This window comes from Cylas formicarius, unplaced genomic scaffold (assembly GCF_029955315.1).
Source record: "Cylas formicarius isolate icCylForm1 unplaced genomic scaffold, icCylForm1.1 PGA_scaffold_3__17_contigs__length_32017465, whole genome shotgun sequence".
In the NCBI taxonomy this organism is placed as follows: domain Eukaryota; kingdom Metazoa; phylum Arthropoda; class Insecta; order Coleoptera; family Brentidae; genus Cylas; species Cylas formicarius.
Window position 1 is genome coordinate 26,681,629 of NW_026844326.1, and position 22,034 is coordinate 26,703,662.

Below are 22,034 nucleotides of genomic sequence, written 5' to 3' on the forward strand. Positions count from 1 at the left end.
ACGGGGAATTCATACGACATGAAATATTGAAAAAAAAAATACGCCCCCATTATCCGGGTCCAACTTTTTCCGTTACGTTAAAATAAAGGTACCGTAAACTTCTGCGAAGTTTCCGAACAGTTTCATATAATTAGGACATAATCATCGGGGGGGACTTTTTGCATTATTAGAGATTCTCCTTTAGGTTGCCGCGTGTTGATGCCCAAAGGGGTAGCCGCAGATCTGGGCCCGGGCATCCAACTTCGTCGTCGCTCCAACTCCGGGGGTCATTATTCGCCTCCGGGGACTCCAGCACTTCTAACCCCGTCTCTGCCATTAATACTTTAATTAGAAGTGTACGCGAAAAATCTCAGGACCCTGCGGGTCAAATCTTTGGGTCGCTTACCACTCCGTGTCTAAACTGGGGATGGTTGGCAGGCTATGTAACGCGGTCTATCAATTTCAATTAACTAACCGCAGAATCCCCGAAGCCGGCCGATTGAATTTTAGCCCGGGCTTCATTGTGTACGGCCGGAAGACTCTGCGTGAAGAGTCAGATCACGAAGCAATTGTGATGATGCCACAGCCGTCATCAAATAATCATCATTTGTCTCGCTTTGAGATGTACCTTTTGTTGTCGCACAAAATTCGATGTACCCACGGCGTAGGCCTTTGCTGGGTTAAAAATATTTAGGAAATGTTTACGGCAGCGGATGTACTTGCTCTGGTCTGCGAAGAATATTAAAAAGTTCTGCTTGGACTGTCATGAAAATACAGGTGGAGCAATTTTTGAAATCTGGTTCCAAAATTCTCTTTTAAAAAATATTCCGTAAAATACTGTCGCTGTAATGGATAACGCAAGCTATCACGGTCTGCTGTTAGACATTTATGAAATACAAAACTCAAGTTCAAGAATGCTTGTTACAAAGTGATTTATTTTGAATCCAGTTACAGTTACATGCTATTAAAAAACAATACTACCGTTTGCTTAAGAAGGTGGTAGACAATGATTCAGTAGAAATATTGAGAGATTTTCGAAGTTCCATTGCGTTTATTTTTGGTTTACTGTGAATTTGATTCTTCTTCTTTGACTGCCTATCCATATTAGTGGTAAGTACTTATTTTGCTTTATGGGGCCTTTGTCGTTGTCAATCACTTTTACAGTCCAAGAAATATTTTATTTTTTTGTTTTTGCTGATTATCATAAATTGAGTGTGTATATTTATTTTATCCAAATTCTTCGTTTACGCGGCCTAGTCAGTTACACATTTTTCGAAGTTCTTTAGTATCTTTGCCTATCAATACAGTATCGTGTGGATATTTGTGATTTCTTCTTCTTCAATTTGATTGCTTACTTTAAGAGACGAAGGTAGTAGGGAGGATGCCAAAGGGTCATGGGGGATGGGATGCAGAATATAGTCATCCCTACTACTGACCACTCCTTCTGTTTTAGAACGAACTCAACAACTTAACACTTTCCTAGCCCATTTTGTTTTAAATTTGGTCATGGTGTTTATTCTAGTAAGAGACTAATTCAGTCCCATTTATATTAAAAACGTTAATTTCATTGGCGTCCCCGAATTCCTTTAACCAATATTTTCAACAAAAAAATGAATATTAAATGTGGTTTTAGAATATGTTTTTTTACGTACTTAATCTAAATAATACAAAAATGTCAACACAAATGTTTTCAGTTTTTAGAATTATTTCCTCCAACTGCTTTTTCACTAATGGTTTTTAAAGCGGCGCTCTTGAATCTGGTGAATTTTTAAATTTTGCAATTTTTGATTTTGATTTCCTTGCCAGTAAAAGGTGAAGACCTGAGTCTGACTGGCTGATTAAAGATTTCTGTGAATTTGATTTGATTTTGATTATGGATTTGATGTCAAGTTTCATGACTGTGTTCGGCAACCGCTGATAAGTTTATTTGTCGTACTTTTAACGTTCTTTCACGTTATTTTAGCCTAGATATTCTTCGTCCTGTTTCTCCCATATATTCTTTGCCGCATGTGCATGGAATGCTGTAAATTTCTGGTGTCTCAAACGTAATTTTGACTTTGAAGGTTTCAAAGAAAGATGTTGAAAGATTTTTGGACAAGTGGTACGAGGGCAGCGCCACAATTTCCCCTCCTGAATATGAAAGAAACAAAATAGAGTAACAATTTCTTATTATTTTTCTATATAATCCCCCTTAACTTCAATACACTTATTACATCTCTTTTTTAACAACTCAATCCCTTTAAAAAAATATTCTTTTGGATTGTCTGCAAAATAAGCTAAAACAGCCTCTTTTAACTCAACTTCGTCGTTAAATCGCCGGCCACATAAGTCCTTTTTCAAATATCCAAACAAATAATAGTCGCTGGGGGCCATATCTGGACTATAGGGAGGATGATCTATCTGTTGGAACCCACACTCTAAAATGGCAGCTTGTGCAACACCAGCAGTATGGACAGGTGCATTATAGTGCAAAAGACGCACGCCTCAAGTCAGTTTTCCTCGACGTTTTACACGTACGCAGTCTCGCAATTTATGTAATAATGTTGCGTAATATTGACAGTGGTATTAGTTTCTTTAAAATCTATCAAAAGAATTCCTTCACAATCCCAAAAGATCGTAGCCATCACCATTTTTGTTGACTGGCAGACTCTGAATTTTCTTGGAGATGCTTCACCCTTACGACGCCACTCCATTGATTCTTTTTTCGATAGAGCGTCAGAATAGAGGACCATAGTTTCATCTCCCGTCACAATAGTTTCTATCACAGGCTTCAGTTCCGACTCGCAGAGTTCCAAAAAAGACCGCGCACACACGACACGGCGTTGTTTTTGAATAGCCGAAAGGTTTTTAGGAACCCATCTTGCACTAACCTTATGCATACATGATCATGCAGGATTCGACGAACACTTGTATCCGAAAGTTTTGTGATTTCTGAGGTTTCCTTGATCTGTAAACGTCGATCACTCAATTCCCCCTCTTCCACAATCGCAACAATATCTTCCACTGGTCGACCAGTTCTTGAATCATCTTCAAGGGACTCCTGTCCCATTCGAAAACGTTTTGCCCATTCTTTCACTACAGAATATGAAGGCGAACTTTGGCCGTATACACCATCCAGCCTTTCTTTAATAATTTTAGGTGCTAACCTTCTTTTGTCAAAAACTTTATGACTGCTCTATACTCAATTTGCATTATTTGCGACATTTTTTTGGACACGTCTTGTTTAAAATGCTGTCAATAAAAAGCTATTTGACGCAAGTCTTCAATTTGTTTTTCGCAGCCTTCTAAGATATATATTTAAAAGAAGACAATGTTTTTTCGTGATACTGGAGCTGCATCTATGTCAGGCCGGGAAATTTTGGCGCTAATCTAGTACATCTGGTTTTGATAATATATTTCTTAAGAACGTTCGATATGTGGTCGGTAACGTTTTGAAGACGACAAATAAACTCATCGGCAGTTGACGTACATAACCATGAAACCGTACATCAAATCTCATTCTACGAAACTAAATTTTTTGCATGTAACAATGGATTCACAGAATTTGAGAAAGTATTTTTTTTTAAAGGCGTCTAATTAATAAGAACACTCGACATTAATAGCACTAACGTGCCGCTCAGGCGTGATCTGTACGCTGGTTCCATAAACATTCAGGGCTTGTAATGTTTCCTTCGGATATAAATGTCGAACAAGTGACTCCTAATCGACAAGCGTTACGCACGTGCGATTAACGAGTAGTCTGGCAGGGGATGGAACTAATACACGGTTTCTCGGTATTAACGTAATTTCGTTACGGGGAAGTGAACGCGAGTTTTCAATAAACCCCGCGCAAATTTCATTAAGTTTTACTCTGGGAAATTAAACGGCGAGAGAAATCGCGAAGTTTGCCGCAGACAACACGGCGCCGCGTTCGTTGTTCTTTCGAGTTTATCCGAGCATCTGCGGAGGTCCAAATTTGCCTTCAGTCGCAGCGCCAGACGGATGGCGAAATAATAATCTTATGGTTCCCGAAAAAGAAAACTTGCACAATTTTATGAATAAAAAATGAGATGGAGAGGTTAATTCTAAAAGTTAAACAACCTGAAAATATTTGGTTTGATATTTTTTTTCTTAATTCATGTTAATTAGTTAAAGATTACAGGGACTCCGGGAAGCCACTGAAGTTAATGTTTTTAATATAAATGGGACTAAATTAGTTCCTTACTGCTGTAAACACCACGGTTAAATTTAAAACAAAATCGGCTAGGAAAGTGTGTTCTTTGTTAAGTTTGTTCTTAAACATCTAGGCAGTGGTCAGTAGGAGAGATGCCTATGTTCTGCATCCACCGCCCCCCTCGGCACTCTCGTCTCTTAAAGTGAGTAATCAAACTCATGTATGCTGAGGATACTGTACTGATTGAAAACGATGGTGAAGAACTTGGAAAAATGTCCAATCGATTATTTCCCGTGAGCGAAGAATTTGGATTAAATATTCATATACATAAAACTAAACTAAACTAAACCTAATTAAGTAAACAACACCTCAATCAGAATCCAAAATCGACAACTTGAAAGAGTTACGCAAAACTTGCAGTCAGATCGGAGTTCTGATAATGTTTGTCTTGGTCCTCCACGTTTCTTTCTTTTTTTTCTTTTTTTTCTTCTCATACCTGTTTTACTTGTCTTGTGTTTTGTAACCTTTATAGATGCCCCAACCCGCTCAATTGTCGTGTTTCTATGTATTCCAGCGTCGCTTATACTTCAACGTCTTTTCTTATTTACATATTTTATTATTTTGCCCATTTTTGTGACTCTCTTCACTTTTCGCAGGTATTTCATCTCTAGGGCGCGAACTTGGCTTATTTGTTAATTAGTCAGTATCCATTCACAAACCAAATGTTCAGATCGTCATTCTATTCTGTAAATCTCTATGTTTCCAGCTATTACTACTAGATTGTCGACATGCACTCCTTCAAATTATTTAAAAGTTCTCATAGCCCACATTATATTTCCTTGCGGCTCCCCTGTAGTTCGTTATTATTTCATCTTAGTCCCCCTTCTTGTCCTGGTTGTGAATGGTTCTGAATATTTGTTTTGGTACATACATAGTTAATATTTTCTTTAAATATATTTTTCAACACCCTTTAAAGTAGATTTTTGCTTAGTTTGTCTCTTGGCACTTTATCAAGGGCTTTCTAAAAGTCAATACCAAACATATTTCATTATCTTGATCTATCAGCTATATGTTTTACTACGAATATGTGATCCTCTATGCTTCTTTCCTCTCCACTTCGAGATTTTTGTTCAGTATTTTCTATCACCGGTCTTATCTCTCTGTGCAGGACTTGTTAATATATTTTCATTCTCGCACATACGAGATTTATGCCTCTGTCATCATCATCTTGTTTATCTGTATGGTATACTCGCGTGGTTTCTTTTTGTAATTCATGTCCATCATTATCTTCCTTTTCTCCTAATGGTTCTAGGAAAAATTTAACCTTTTCTGCTATGGAGTCCAAGTCCCTAACTCTTTTCCGTTATTTTAACGATCATAATTTTCCTCCGTTCTGCTTCTAAGATGTGTTTTTCATGTATCTTTTTGCCTTTTTATTTGTTCTTTAATCTCTTTCGACCACTAGGTTCTTTGTTTTCTATTGTTGTTTTCCCTACTACTTCCACATATTTCTTTGGTAATGTCCCTCACTTTGTTTTTGAAGTAATTCCATAACATTCCTATGCTGGAGTTTTCCATTTCTTCTTTTCTTTTTTTGGACTGAGAAGATGATTAACTACAAGGAGCACATAAAGAAAAATAACCACTATATGTAATAATATGGATAGTCAGTCAAAGAAGAATGAAATTCATCAACAATATTTTTAGGTAATTTTAATACAACGTCCAGTATATGAAAATACTAATCGTCTTAAGAGCAAACCGCGTTCATTATGCAGCGTGTTGGTAGCAGCAGTTTTCCCGCAAAGTGACTCCCAAGTTTTGAAGCCGGAGTTGTTAGATATTCAGGGAACACGAGACTAGGCGCACCGGTAAACTTCGAAGCTTTTCGGCGGCACCGCGTTCGCCGTCCCCGCCCCGCGTAAAAGTCGCTTCCTTAATCGCTTTGCCGGCTTTAATATGCGTCATATAAGGGTTAGTTTTTAAACCGCGTTGTTCGGTGTTTCCTCAGGCAAATAAATATTTAACTTTGCGCTAAAAGCCCAGTTGAGACGGCAAGCATTTTTGTTGACAATTACACAACGAAACTTTAAGAGTTTCACTAGACGCTGTATTTTTCGCTTAGTTCTAAAGGGACCTCGCGGGACGCGAGGTGACTTAATGACCCGGATGCGCTTAGTTGCAAAGTGATCGACATAATTTCATTCATGTCATTGCTGGCTAATGTGGAACTTCCAAGTGATAGACATTTGTTTCTATTCAGTTCCAAGTACTATTCTATTCTATTCTATTCTAAATGTCTTGTTTTTGCCCATTTTTTAATATTTCATGCATGGTATTTATGACTTATGTATGACAACTTAACCTTTGTCATAAAAAAGAATTTTATATAATACTGAAAAATTTACAAAAATGACCACGCATTCGCCTAACGGTCAATGGTGTCAAAGCTTTATGACGTAGCAGGTAAAAGAATTCACTTGTAACAATACCTTACAATGACAGATAAGATTCTATGCTGGGATTATGTGCGATCAGGTCGTTCCTTGTCGGCTCTCTGCAGAATCAGCTGTTTTCGGTAGAAATCTTTTGGTATGTTTGTGTTTGTGGTCTGTTTTCAGAGTTTACGTGTTTTACGGTCCTGTTTTTTTTTTTTTTTTGGTATCAGTCCATATTTCAAATTGAAACCACAGTATATTTGTTTGTGAAACTAAGTCATAGTATATGACCCAAATGCCTAGCTGATGTGCCTAATGTTGTTAAAAAGTACAGAATATGACGAAGAGAATCAATGAGTACTCACGATGATGTGTTGATGGTAAATACGCAGCAAATTCCGAATTGAAAGGGATAAAAAGTGGCACTTTTCTTGTTCCCTCAAGCGGAGGCATTGCGGAAAAATTGGATTGAGGTAATAAAAGGAGAAGATTCGTTTGTTCCATCAAACAACACAGTCTTACTGAAAAGTTTTCGATTAGTGTAGGTACCTTTCGAATCTATGTACTACAATTAGATGTGCTTGCTAGCTAAAAAATTCTAATCTGAATCATTTCATGGAATGTGAGCTTGATTTCTCAACCCCATAAAATTGAAAGCTCGATCAGCCAAGTTAAAAACACTTCTTCTGATCAAAGCTTGTTTTTATTGATTAATATTTTGTTCTGCTGAAGGTGCAGGATATTATCAACTCCATGTAACCAGATATGTGATGACTCATACTTTAGCGTTTTGATGATGGGCCTTCATGTTACTTCGTGTTGTTTTTTATTATTTTCTATTATGATTGATTTCAGGTTTAAGTTTCAAACTTAACATTTCTATAACTTCGTCTTTGTCGGCCGTGTCGCATTTTCGCCGATTCGCGCACCGCTGAAATAATTAATTAACTCCCTCTTCGCCCGCGGAACGCCCGGTATACAATTAAATGCGTTTGGCGCAGTAGGGCGCGTCGGGGGGTGGCGGCGGTGGTCTTCGGACTCCTACTGCCGGTTAGTTGCAAATTCCAATTCGAAATTAATTTATTTTGACGAGTTCGAGAAAACGCCTCGCAGAACTTGGTAGATTTATTTTCCGCCGTTTCGCGATTGGTCTTGCTGCTTATTTTTGTTGCGCTATCGGCGTTTAATGAACAAACTACGTCCGCGTAGTTGCAAAAACTTTGAAACTAATTAGTCTAGGGCGGGGGGGCCGGTGGCGGAGGGCCCGCGCTTTCCGGAACTTCACTTGTTGCCAAGTTTGACTCGATTACCGGCCCGAATTCGCAATTAGACGTATTGACGGTCCCCCTGGGACATCAACTCCACCCCCTCCTCAACCACCCCATCGTTGCTAATGTCATTATAGAATCGCCGGATCCATATTATATAATTTAATTTTGTTGGCAAAATATCTTATTTTCGCAAAAATAAATCCGATTGATTTGAGCCACAAATTTGGAGAAATACGGAAATTTGGTCCGATCTCATTTAAGATTCTTTTGATAGCATTTTTCTATCGGTTCAGTTTTACCTTCAATAGAATTGAAACAAAGTAGAACCGAAACGCATGTAATTGGGTCATTTTTTTATTGGTGGAAGTTAATTGATACTTATTCTCAATTTGCAAAGTACGGATAACTGATTAAATCACATTCAAGAATATTTTTCCATCATTTTTCTATCGTTTAAGATTTCTCTTTAATATTATTTCAGCAAACTAGAATCGGAACGAATCAACGCATGTAATTCGGTCGTTTTTAATTGATGGAAATAAATCATACTTATTCTCAATTTGAAATGTACGGATAATTAATTCAATCACGTTCAACAATATTTTTCTATCTTTTTTTTTCGTTTAAGATTTCTCTTTAATATAAGTTCAGCAAACTAGAACCTAATCTAATCAACGCTTGTAATTGGGTCATTTTTTGTAATTGGTGGAAGTAAATCATACTTATTTTCAATTTGAAAAGTATTCAAAAATATTTTTCCAGCATTTCGTTATCTTTTTAGCTTTCTCTTTAACGGAATTTCAGCAAACAGGAACCAAAAGTAATGAATGCATGTAATTGGGTCATTTTTTGTTGATGGAAATAAGTAATACTTATTGTCAATTTGCAAAGTACGGAAAATTGATTCAATCCCATTCAAAAATATTTTTCCAGCATTTCCTTGTCTTTTTAGCTGTCCCTTTAATAGAATATCATCAAACAGAAATCAACACTAATCAACGCATGTCATTCTGTCACCCTTTATTGATGGAAACAAATCATACTTATTCTCAATTTGAAAAGTCATTTTTTATTGATGTAAATAAATCATACCTATTCCCAATTGGAAAGTATATTCAAGAATATTTTGCCAACATTTTTCTATCGTTTAGATTTTTCTTTAATTGAATTTCACCAAACAGGAAGCAGAACTAATCGGCGGATGTAATTCGGTGGTTTGAAAAGTATTTACGTAAAATTGATTCAGTCCCATCCAAGAACATTTTGCCAGCTATTTTTCATTGAATTTTTATAAATACGTAAAATTGATTTAACTCCATTCAAGTCTTTTTCGTTATCATTTTCCTATCGTTTTAGCTTTTCCTTTACTAAAATTTAAGCAAATGAGAATCGGAACTAATCAATGCATATAATTGCGTCGTTTGCATTGATGGCAATAAATCATACTTATTCTCATTTGATCCCAATCAAGACTCTTTTGCAAATATTTTACTACCGTTTTAACTGCAACCGGAACTAATCATGTATGTAACTGGGTCATTCTTAATGATGGTAATAAGTCATACTTATTCTCAATTTGAAAAGTACGTAAAATTGATTCAATCTCATTCAAAAATATTTTTATTGATTTTAATTTTGATTATTTACACTTCTTCTCAATTTGAAAAATACTTAAAATTGATTCAATCCCATTGAAGAATATTTTGTCAGCATTTCTCTATCGTTTTAATCAACGCCTATAGTTGAGTTATTTTTAATTAATGATAATTTAGGTTACACATATTCCTAATTTGAAAAATCCATAAAGTTGATTTCATCGCGCTCCGCTCGTGCTCGTGAATCAAATGCCGTTTACCGCACTTGTTGCATAATATATTATTTTACACTCTTGCCAGACCCCAGTTGGAATATGTTACGCCAGTCCGGAATCCAAGGTATTTTAAATAAATCGAACGGCTGGAGAGTGTACAACAAAAATTTATAAATGCTAAATTATAAATTTAATTTAATTTTTTAGATATAGTGACAACCTTCATTTCTATTGTTTTTGAAAATCCTAGAAGAAATTTTGATTTATTAGTTCTTTGTAAAGTTGCAAAATTTTTTTAACTGTAATCTCTACATTGTTCGAAACAGGCAAACGTTCGCTATATCTATGTCATTCAAACTACTATTCCAATTCTCCAATTATCAGATGTAAAGTCTGTTCATGTATATAAGAAAGTGACTAACTGATACGAATTAAGGAAAGACCTGGGCAAGCTGTAAGAATGAAATATGGCCGAACAGGTCCGTACTTTGCTTATAATTTAATTATTTGGGGTTTTGTTAAGAAAGATACTAAACAATATTTATTTATTTATGTTTAAATCTAAAATAAAATTACAAATTATTTTTATTACCTACTTAAATAACTTAAAATTATTCACATAATATATCAGTATCAGTATCGCTATCATATCCTGTTCTAATTATTATTTGTTCTATATTATTTGCAATATGGATATTCGATTGTTCTGCTTTTTCTATATATTTAACAGAATTTACCCAACTTTGGTTCGGTTTCTATAAGTTTGAGGACATTGGAGTTAAACAGGGAAAAACATTGTTACGATGAATGGCAGATTTCAGTTGGTGCCAAACATGTTCAATGGGATTAAATATACAGTGGTAAGGTGGAAGCCTTAAAACTGTATGCCCTAGATTTTTTGCATAATTATCATAGACGTATTCCTTTTGTAGGTTCAAGCTTTGTAGAACCTCAATTAATTGCTTTTTGGTATAATCTTCGAGAAAACAAATGTCGTTATTATACATCTAGTTTTGGATTGTTGCTTTTGTGTCGCATGAGGAAGGGGTTTTAGTCAACTGTCTACTGTGATAACTTGAATTGTCCATTACAATGACGCTATTAGGAGGAATGTTTGGAACTAGTTTGTTTTTAAACCAACTTTCAAATAAATCAGCGGTGGTGTCTTCAAGGTAACCAGAGAAAAATCTTTAATATTTTTCGCAGACAGAGAAAGTCCATTTGGAATCCAACCATCTTTAGAGCCGGCATGCAAAATAGTTATTCTTTTACCTCTTTTTGATAGCGCGTTTGTTTTACACTTATCAGTTGAGTCAACCCAACCCTTTTCCGGGGTATCATAAGTGTCGAACCAGGTTCCATCCAAATAAATAATTGGCCTTTGTTGTTCTCCGTAAATCCTAATTTTTTCTAGATATTCCAGTCGCCATTCCCGAATTCTAAAAGATTCCATTAAAACTTGCCTTTTGTCATTTTTTTTAAATCTAAAACCCATGTGTTGAATTCACTTCCATAAGGTAGTTCTGCCACATTTAACACCGGTTTCATCTTTTTCAAGCCTCCTAATCAAGATATTTAATGTAAGCACTCTTTGTTCCTCGTATAACTGGTAAATTTTACGCCGTATTATATCTTGATCACTTTCATCTACACTCGAGAAAATATCAGCATCGCTTCTTTTTTTCCTCGCTGAAATGGGATTATTCACAATTTTCCATACATTTGATGTTAGAATTTTCGTCAATGTGGCCGTTTCTTCTAAAGATGCTTGCTAGCTGGCACCACGTTCAATGAGAGTCAAATAAACATTGTTTATAACATCCTTAGTCTCAATAGAATAGTGTTTTCTACATTTGGGCGGGAGCATCTCCTGAGATACACTAGACTCGCACATATTTTGCATAATTCGCACACGATTCCACACACGCTGTATTACACGCGAAACCAGAATGATTACTAATAAACTTAAACTAAGTAGTATACCAAACCAAAGAATATTAAACACAGGTAGGTATAAAATTATTTTCTATTACGGACCACAATTTTACCTGAATTTAAATTCCGTAACTTTAGGTAATAATCTTGTTGCATTGTATGTTAATGACCACCCTTGGATAAACCCATTCAAAAACAATTGGTCACTTTCTCTCTATGAACAGACCATACCTGTACTTATGACAGGGTAGAGAACGCGTTTCCAGATATTGACCCATTTACTCTGAGCTTTGAAGCCGACACTTAAGACCAATTATACCAAGTAACATATTGTAATAAAAAGCTGTAATAATTTAAACTAGTCCACTGACAAAGTATCTCTTTTTTGTGACATTCCTTCCTGCATCTACTGTAGCAAAGACTTGTTTGTATATAAGTGAATTAATAAATAAATAAATAAGCAGTACAATAATGTCATGAGGTCCGGACGTACGATTTTTATCGATAATAAAGTAATCGGTTAAACGTAGAAGTCAATTCCTTAGGATAATTAAAGTCACTACCCGTTTTTTCTCTCAGACATGGCGGTCCTGAACATTCGGGGAGACGCGTCGATTCAATTTACCAGACCGCGCTCGCCTTTTCGACTTTCATTAAGGAGATTGCGATCGCGGGGGGTCGTAAACACGGGCCGCTTTTTAATGTTTTCGGTCGGAGAAAAACCCGGAGCATATTCCGGGGCAGTTTTTCATTCGACGGGATGCGTATATCAACTCGCGCGGATTTGTTCGCTACCGGAGTTGCCCGCGACAAAAAATTGTCTATTATTTTCGCAGATGAACGCAATTTATTTCTACGGACTGATTATCTGTCTTTAAAACTGTTGAACGGTTCGAAGGAGGGGGTTCAAAGTCTGCCACTTTTCGACACTCCACGGTCCGCAGAAACCATATTTTTTTTCGGGAATTTTCTTCAGTTTTCCGAAAATCGCCATGGAACGCGCCACAGGTCCGAATTTTGCACCGAACGTTTTGAAATTCGACAGAATTTTGAAACACTTCGAACACTTCGGAGCGCGAGCATTGAAGATGCCAAGTGAGATTTTGGCGAAACGTCTGCAGGATTCCAGTCGGATGCAGGATTTGCAGGATTCCAGTTGGATGCAGGATTCCAGTCGGAGTTCAACGAGCGAACGGATGATGTCCCGGAATATAGTGTCATTACATTTTTCCATCCGTGAATCAATACGTGAGAATATATATATATATATATATATATATATATATATATATATATATATATATATATATATATATATATATATATATATATATATATATATATATATATATATATATATATATATATATATATATATATATATATATATATATATATATAGAAACTAATCCTACATTTTGTTTTGTTGTTTACCTTGATATCTCTAAAAACAAAAAAGTTACATCCAATTAAAATGTTATCTAGATAAATTGAACGCACGGTACACGTCTCCAAAACCGCTTGTCCAATCGAAAAAATTCTTGGACGAGAAATTTCAATCAATATTTGAAATCACAACTCGCTCATATACAGGGTGGGTCATTTTGTAGGCGGTTATATTGGGATCTCGATGACCATGAAAGAAAAAAAGAAAAATGGCTAAAAGCGTTGAATTGTCTTGTTGGCGAGATAACTTTGAGTTGTTTGTTCTGTCACATTATTATACCGTGTGTCCCCGCATAGAGCGGACAAGACGTAACTTGTTCATTTATAGAAACATTTATTTGCAGATTATTTGAAATTTATATTGATAATAATTTTACACTGGTTCGAAGTTTATATTGACGTGGAGCCTGCGAAAATCGATAAAATCCGATGTGACGTCACCATGCTATAACCTATAGCTCGCATAAAGTGAAAATCTGTAAGTTGTGTATACGGATCTTTTTTTGAAGTGACGCAAAGTCATCAACCGTGAACATTTATTCAATACAATCACAGCAATACGACAGAATCCGTAGATAAAAGAATTTAGGTCAGTTAAACAATTCACATCGGCTGAGATCTAATTTATCGTGACGTGGCAAGGCGTTTTCGTGTGACCTCGTATTTGAAGAGCCCTGGGTGAACTTTAAGTCCCTTATTTTAACAGAAATAACTTGTTTTCAACAAAAATAGTTACCCGGTAGACTTCAGCAGGTCATTAAGAATGACGTATTATAAATACGAAAATATTATACAGGGGGGTCGAAGAACAAGGAAACGTGAAATTATTATTATTTTTAGAATTGTTTCATTTTAAAAATGTCAAGAAACTAATTTTTATCCGCCTTAGTTTATATTATTTATATACTCAAAACATTCAAAGTTAATATCAGTTTTTACAATATATTTATTAAGAAAATACAGTCAAAGTATGGAAAATCGAGTAAATCAGTATAAAGTCAGTAATATGGTAATCTGGACCAATAAATTTTGCTTCGTTTTTTCCTCTATGCACTGGTTATAAATCTACATGTAGAAAAGAATTACATAATAATATAACAATAATGAGGACATTCCTCTATTTGGATATTTTTGGAAAAAGTTTATACATCAAAATAAACAATAACACTATACGTTAGGCCTCCTTTGGGGAAAAACTAATGTGGAGGACAAGGTTGTTTCTTTTCTCTTAAGTCCACATTGAAAGGGTAGTATCTATTTATTATTATTTTAATTTAGCCTTAAATACAGGAAATTTTCAAAAATCGAAACTCTTAAATTCGGTCGTATATCGAAAAAGCAATCAAATTTATTTACAAATTAAAAAATGGGGTGGCAAACGGGGCCGATAAGGGAACAGTCGGTAACGGGTCTTTATCTAATGGCGGCGTCCGGTTAGCGCCGAACAAAAATAAAATGGCCCAAAAATTTTCGCTTCGTTTAAAAACTCTTTAGAACTCTCCTTCACAAACGGAACAAAGAAAACCGCTCAATTAAGGGCCGGAAAAAGTTTTAATTAAAACTCCGCGCCGCGCCGCCGTCCGTTATCTCTGTAGGGCAGTAGGAGGGTCAGGGTTTTCTTCCCGTCGGAGTACAAGACTAAATAGTTGCTTACGTAGTAGTTAATCATACCGTTTACATTTTTAAAGCACTTTTCGTTGAATTTCTCGGTGCCGAGGGCGACGAGGCCGTCCGCGCGTCTCCTCCTCACCCCCAAGTGGAACACCTTGGTGTCCTGCACGACCGACAACGTTGCCAGTTCGCCGCACCGCGACGGTCTCATGATGAAAGTCCCGTTCTGAGTGTTTTCCAGCATTTTTTCCGCCGTCTCGCGCGTCACTTCTTTGTAGAAACCCTCGTCGACGGTCGAGCCCCCGATCGATCCTGCGAATGTAAAACGCGGGTATAGTGCGGTCCGAAATATACCGTCGACGTCGCACCGAGCCAGTTACGTCAAAATCATCCGATTTATCATAAATTCAACGTTGTTTACTGGGACACAGAGAAAGATAGATAAAACGTAACGTAAATTCAAAAAATACAGATGTTTAATAAATCAAACTAATAATTGCCATTGCGTCGCTGGATCTGATAGAATACATTCCAAAAGAAGCAAATTTTTACATCGTGAACTATAATAATAATAATAATAATACTTTTATTTTCCATACAGTCAAATGTTTTAACAATTTGTATAGGAATTGTCAAATAAAAGAAAGTTTACAATAACAAGTACAGACTCGATGTATAGAGACACTACAAAAAAAATATCTATAATCACATAATCAAAAGGATAAGTAACAAAAATTATTTACAGTGAATTAAGATTTTTGCATTACCATCACGATGGTGAGTTGTAGCCCCAGTATAGGGTGATCTAGACGAAATTTTGTAAAATCTTTATTTATAGTTATATTTCGATTTTTTTTTTTGGATGGGTTAATGAAAAATGCACTAAAACTTGCTTCAATTTAAAGTCATGGCCAACTGAGACTATTCAACAAAAGAGTGGGAAGAGAGAATTACTAGTAGGGATTTTTTAAGAAATAAATTGGCAACGAGAAGCCATTATTGTTTGCAAACTAGAGCCAATTTAGGGGGACATTTTAATGTGACATTTTCAAATGAGAGTCTGGGCCCTACTTGAGAACAAAATTCTACAGATATGGTCTGTTCATAGACATAACAAAGTGACCAATTGATTTTGAATGGGATTATCCAAGGGTGGTCTTTAACATACAATGCAACAAAATTATTACCTTAAGTTTCGGAATTTAAATTCAGGTAAACTTGTGGTCCGTAATAGAAAATAATTTTATACTTACGTGTGTTTAATATTCTTTGGTTTGGTATACTACATAGTTTTAGTTTATTAGTAATCATTCTTGTTTCGTCTGTAATACAGCGTGTGTTGAATCGTGGGCGAATTATGCAAAATATGTGCGAGTCTAGTGTATCTCAGGAGATGCTCCCGCCCAAAAGAATAACTATTTTGCATGCTGGCTCTAAAGATAGTTGGATTCCAAATAGACGTATAGATTGTACCAAAAAGCAATTAGTTTAGGTTCTACAAAGCTTGAACCTACAAAAGGAATACGTCTGGGATAATTATGCAAAAAATCTAGGGCATACAGTTTTAAGGCTTCCTTCCACCTTACGACTGTATATTTAATCCCATTGAACATGTTTGGCACCAACTGAAATCTGCCATTCGTCGTAACAATGTTTTTGCCTGTGTTAAATCCAATGTCCTCAAACTAATAGAAACCGAAGATTTTAACATCCCTCCACAAAGTTGGGCAAATTCTGTTAAACATATAGAAAAAGCAGAAAAATCGTATATCCAGATTGCAAATAATATAGAACAAATAATAATTAGAACAGGCGATGATAGCGATAGTGATAGTGATATATTATGTTAATAATTTTAAGTAATTTAAGTAGGTAATAAAAATAATTTGTAAATTTATTTTAGATTTAAACATAAATATATACATAAATAAATAAATATTGTTCAGTATCTTTACTAACAAAACCACAAATAATTAAATTCTAAGCAAAGTAGGGACCTGTTCGGCCATATTTCATTCTTACAGCTTGGTCGGGTCTTTCCTTAATTCGTATCAGCTATTCAGTTTCTTATATCTATGAACAGACTTTACCTTTAAACATCAGATTAATAAAAAATAAAAACTGTTTTATATATTTCAATGCATTCATTTTTTTTTAATTCAAATAAATAGATATACAATAATTTTTCTTGAAAAATACGAAGCGTTTTCAAAAGTAAAAAATCTGAATTAGAATTTAATTCAAATAGTCAAACATACGATTTTTTATATTTTTATTTATCTTATATATCTTAAGCCATTTTCGAAATGTTATAGCTTGTAGCATAAAAATTATAGAGACAAAGTCGGTTCAATAAACCTGAGAAACTTTAAAGTCATTCTTCTTTTCCAAACAACGAAGTTTCTGAAACAACGTGGAAAATAGGTGGAAAGTGCTCCGCAAATCCTGCAATTTGTTGGGACCTGAGACACAGCATATCCTCAGAAACTTAGACACAAATATACAAAATAAAGCCCTTGAAAATATTGTTTAGTAAGTCACTTTAAAGAGCGTTTTCATATTTGGAGTTGACGACTTCTATATATATTTATTTGCCCTATAATGTTGAGATTGCACTAAAACCAGAGCGTACAATGAATGTTTCTATACTGATTGGAGAAATCTTTTATATTATATACACTATATTTATATAGAAACTTGTAAATACCTTTTCCTTTTCGAGAGTACTTCAAAGTCGGTCCTGCACTTATTTATTGCGGTTTGAACACGTGACGTAATACGCCGGTATAATCCGGACCGGACTATACGTCGGGATGAACTTTTAATTTTTTTCCTTTTTTTTTTTAAATTTCCGTTAGTTTTGAGGGACTGACTGTCTGGATGGTTCGGGGTGTAATTTATCTCTAGAATTTGTGGAGTTGAAAGTTTCGATTTGGACGCTCGATGATGGATCGCTCGCGGGGGCGGCTTATCTTTGTGCGGTACCGTGCGGGAGATCTTTTGTTATCGACATTGGCGTGCCCTCATTTTGCCTTTAAAAAAAAAGAACTGAAAACTGTTATATTATTGATGGGAAAAATTTATTATTTACGGAGAATTCTCGATTTTATAAAGAAATAATTTACTTACTTTGTGGTAAGTACTAGAAGAAGTTTTCTAATAAAAATTAAAGTCAAACTTTATAATCTGTAATCACTCTGTATACAGGTTGTTGAAATGACATTAAATATTCTAATAAGTGGATCTGCATCCTACTCTGATGTGGAATTGATATTTTGTTCTTTCCAAATTGAATAAAAAAGGCAATTTTTTTGTAACCTATTCTGACTTAACAGCAAGTCTATGGACTGGTAGTTGGTATCGCGATTGTCAGTCTAATACCTATTAAATAAATCAACGTTGACAACTGCTCGCAACATGTTATTTTTCATTAATATCCTGGAAAATCTATTTAGTCTATTTATCCTGGGCATGGTACATGGCTATGGTTCAAAACAACAACACCGTTTACGGGTGTTTTTGTTATGGCTAGGGTTATGTTTTGTTTACAAACTGCATAGATTTTTATTATTATTTAATTAAAATCGACACCTATCGAGAAATAGAACTTTTAAAGTACCCATTAATCGTTAAACAGTTTTAATCTTCTCCTGAAGATGCCAACTTGGTTGGCGAAACGCTCGTCGAGTACGTATAATTGAGTTTCGGTTTGTGGTAAAACGAGTTATTGTGTGTTAGTACAGTGCCGAAGGTTCCAGTCAAGAGTTTGAGGTATTTTACAGATGGGAGTAGAAAAAGTGTGTTACATCAAGACATTGATAAAATACATACGCCATTTAAAAAATTATGATGTAGTCTTATATGTCACAAAATTGATAGTTTTGTTTTATACGTCACTTGGAAAAAAACTTGGCTATTAACCCTACATTGTGTTTTTTTATCTTGATATCTCTAAAATCAGAAAGTTAAGGCCAATTAAAATGTTACCGAGATAAAATGAGCGAACTGTACAATAAGTCAGTTGAAACAGCATTTTCATATTTGAACTTATTATCGCCGTCATTGGAGCAATTTTTCTGGAATACCAGGTATCGTCTCAACGAATATTTTTTTGTATTTATCCTCCGACCCTGAGATCCATTCCTTAAATTATATGATGTCATTTCGATAACACCCAGTATCATAAAAGCTGAAAATAAATATTTTCTTAGCGAACCGCGATACGATTCTCACGTATCCATGTCCCGTTCGAAAGGAAATTGATATTCGAAAATCCCCAACCCGTGTGGCGGGGGATGGTGGGGAAGGGACACTCACCGATGGCGGAAGCGACGTCGTCGTCTTGATCGATTCGGCGGTTGCCGCGGGCGCATCCGCGTCGACAAAAGAAGCACATTTTGTAGGCGACGTCCAGTAGTTCTCTAAGTAGGCGGCCCGCCAAATTTGCGAAAACCCTAAACGAAGCTTTGAGGCACACGCAATCCGCTTTCGGGTCTTTGCTCATCGTTCATGTTCGTTTGTGACTGCGATCTCTGGAGTTTAGGCGGAAGAAACATGTGGTCGTACCGCGCACTCGCGGACGGATGGTTTTGTCGCCAGCGGTTCGGAAAGTATTGGAAATCTATCGGGCTCGAAAACCGCCGACGGGCATGATAGCGGGACGTTTTTTTTTAACGCCTACCATTATAGAAAACAAAAATAGCAGCGGCATGAGGAAAGGTCACGCATACATTTTTATCGGTATTTTTAAAACTTACTTAATTAATTTTAGATGACGTCATTTTCTAAATAAGGTTAACGGTTTTGGTTGTTTCTCTTTTTTTGTGCCTACGCTACATCTTAAAGAGTAATATTAAAAAATTAATTAAATTAAATAATTTATTAAATTTAATTTAAATGATTAATTGTATTAAATTTAAATAACTAAAAATAAATAATAACAATCTTAGAAGGTCATCTGGAATCCTGCAGACGTTTCGCCAAAATCTCACTTGGCATCTTCAATGTTCGCGCTCCGAAAACACTTCGAACACTGGGAGGTTATCGGCGGTGCGTGCGGTATTTATACCCTGCGCCGGAGATGGTAACGGTGCTGCTTGTGCGAGAGGGGAGGTGGCTCCGCCCCCCCAATTGTGGCGTTGTTAATTTCGCCCGATCGTAGTTGCCATGTCCCCGTTGGCTGCTGTATCGCTCTGCTGTTTGATTATCGTTCTCCACGTATTGGATAAATGCAGTGCGTCGTCTCTCGTATTCAGGTATCCGGACTTTTTTATCTCGATGGCCTCTCGTATAATCCTAATCTTAAAATCAGGAATATTAGCTATTTGTTTGCAAGTACCGAAATCAATTTTATGGCCTGTCTGATGTTGGTGCTGAAACAAAGCAGATGTTGTTTGTTTGTTTTTATGGCTAAACGATGTTCCTCGAGCCTGGCTGAAATCCTTCTTTTGGTCTCTCCCACATACGTCAGGCTGCACGATCCGCATGCTACACTGTATACTCCTCGGTTTTCCAGAGTAATTTTTTGTTTTGGGTTTCTTAGTATTGCTCCGACGGTATGATCAGGTTTGAATGCCGGTAATATGTCGTGTTTTCGGAATATTCGGCCGATTTTGTCAGTATCTTTGATGTATGGCAGGACAGCGATCGATCTTCGTTGGGTCTCGTCCTGCACTCTCCGCTGCGGCTGTTGTTGTTTACCGATTGCATTGCTGATGATGCGCCTTTGGTATCCGTTTTGTCGGAGACAGGTACTAATTTTTTTCAGTTCTTCATCTCTGTTCCTCTCGTTTGTGAGCCTGAAGGACCGAGCAATTAATGTATTTGCCACTGCCTGTATCTGTGATGGGTGGTGATGGGATTTAGCGTTCAGATATCTATTAGGGTGTGTTGGTTTTCTATAGACAGTGTGTTCGAAATGTCCGTCTTCGGTCCTTGTGATGTGCACATCTAAAAAGGGCAGACTGTTATCCTCTTCAAGTTCTATTATAAATTGAACCCTTGGGTGAATGGAATTCAGATGATCTAGGAATTTCAAAAGCTCCTCCTTGTAAAATGGCCACACAACAAATACGTCACATATGAATTTGGTCACTTTTCCTTATTTTTTAAATATCCTCAGAGGATAAAGTCAAGTGGAGTAATATCTGGAGATCTTGCAAGCCATTCTATCGATTTCTTTTCTAGCAATGTCCCGGAAAATAGGGACAGACTTGTTGAGCAAAATGTTAAATCTGTCTGACGGGCAGGTGAGGCTGATTTGGATTTGGGAAAGAAACTGCTAGGGTCGGAATTAAAACATTTATTTTTGTGGATGTTGTGTATGATTTTTATCTTATTATGATTATAATGATTATTTGTACTCCAACACCTACAATTTTGTTTATTGACCATTTAAACATACATTGGCTTTATCGCAAAACGGTATCTGACGTTAAAAAAATGGATTTAAATTTCAACAAAATTGTAGTCTGTGTAGCAATGTAATCTTATACGGATGATACATTTTTTCTTTTGGTACACGTAAAGCTGTTCGCTTGTTAATATCATTATATGATGTTACCTCGGAAGATGGGGCACATACGCAACTGCTAATAAAATGTTTCTTGTGTTCTCATGACATAAGTTTTTGGACTACCTGGTTGTAGACGATCTTTAACACGCCTGGTTTCTATAAATTTTATTTCAATTTTACGCACTTTCTGTATATTCTGCTTTAAACAAATAAAAAACTTATTGAGTTCTAGTCTTGTTTCCATATCCATTGAAAATCAAAATTTCATTTCTGTAATAATAGTTATTGTAACATTAAAACTAGGGTGTGCTATATGAATTATGTGCGGAATTCAACGCAGAATTCTAAAATGAATTTAAAAGGATTGCGTTGCATCTAAAGAAGGAATGTGGTATTGACATCTACTTTTTGACCCACCCAGTAGGTTTCTACTTACTCCAAAAATGTGCAAATGAAGTTGTTCCATATTTTAGTCCCTCACTGCATAGATTATGAGCTTCTACAACCAAATCTCCATATTTTTTTGAAAAACTTCGTATTCATTGCGTAATGCATTTACAGTAAAGGAGCGATTTTTGTTTAAATTGAAGCAATACAAAGCAAGCAAAATTTTGAAAATCCCACGTAGATCCTATTTTTGAATTAATTTATTTTTATATATTTAGAATTTTTTTATAACCGACAGTTAAATGAAAAAGAAGACTACCTTAATGAATAACTTTCATAAGCAAAGAAAAAATGGTTGTTTGTAAAATTGCCAAAGCTTTTCGTTAAAATGTGCGGTTAGGTCCCACTTCTTCTGGGGTTGAGTATTTGGTACTTCGCCGTGTTCTCTTATCGTTTTTTTATCTAAGCGAATGGGAAATTAATTTCTCAA

The 22,034-nt window shown here is 35.8% G+C and overlaps 2 protein-coding genes across 2 annotated transcripts in view; one reads left to right on the top strand and one right to left on the bottom strand.

Moving 5' to 3' along the window:
- The window catches only part of LOC132698910 (uncharacterized), a 310,716-nt gene that overhangs the window by 88,060 nt on the left and 200,622 nt on the right, over positions 1 to 22,034 (top strand). The gene's annotated exons all lie outside the window — the stretch shown is intronic.
- On the bottom strand, positions 14,588 to 19,147 carry LOC132700096 (uncharacterized). Its single transcript, XM_060667216.1, has 2 exons — positions 18,961 to 19,147; positions 14,588 to 14,955 (listed from the first exon to the last, which is right to left on the bottom strand). The coding sequence occupies exons 1-2, from the start codon at positions 19,145 to 19,147 to the stop codon at positions 14,588 to 14,590; spliced, it is 555 nt and encodes a 184-aa protein (XP_060523199.1).

Bases quoted from the DNA above. Each gene is read 5' to 3' on its own strand.
- LOC132700096 (XM_060667216.1), bottom strand. From the start codon at position 19,147: ATGAGCAAAGACCCGAAAGCGGATTGCGTGTGCCTCAAAGCTTCGTTT. The intron at 14,956-18,960 runs GTGAGTGTCCCT...TTACATTCGCAG, and splicing joins CGACGTCGCTTCCGCCATCG to GATCGATCGGGGGCTCGACC.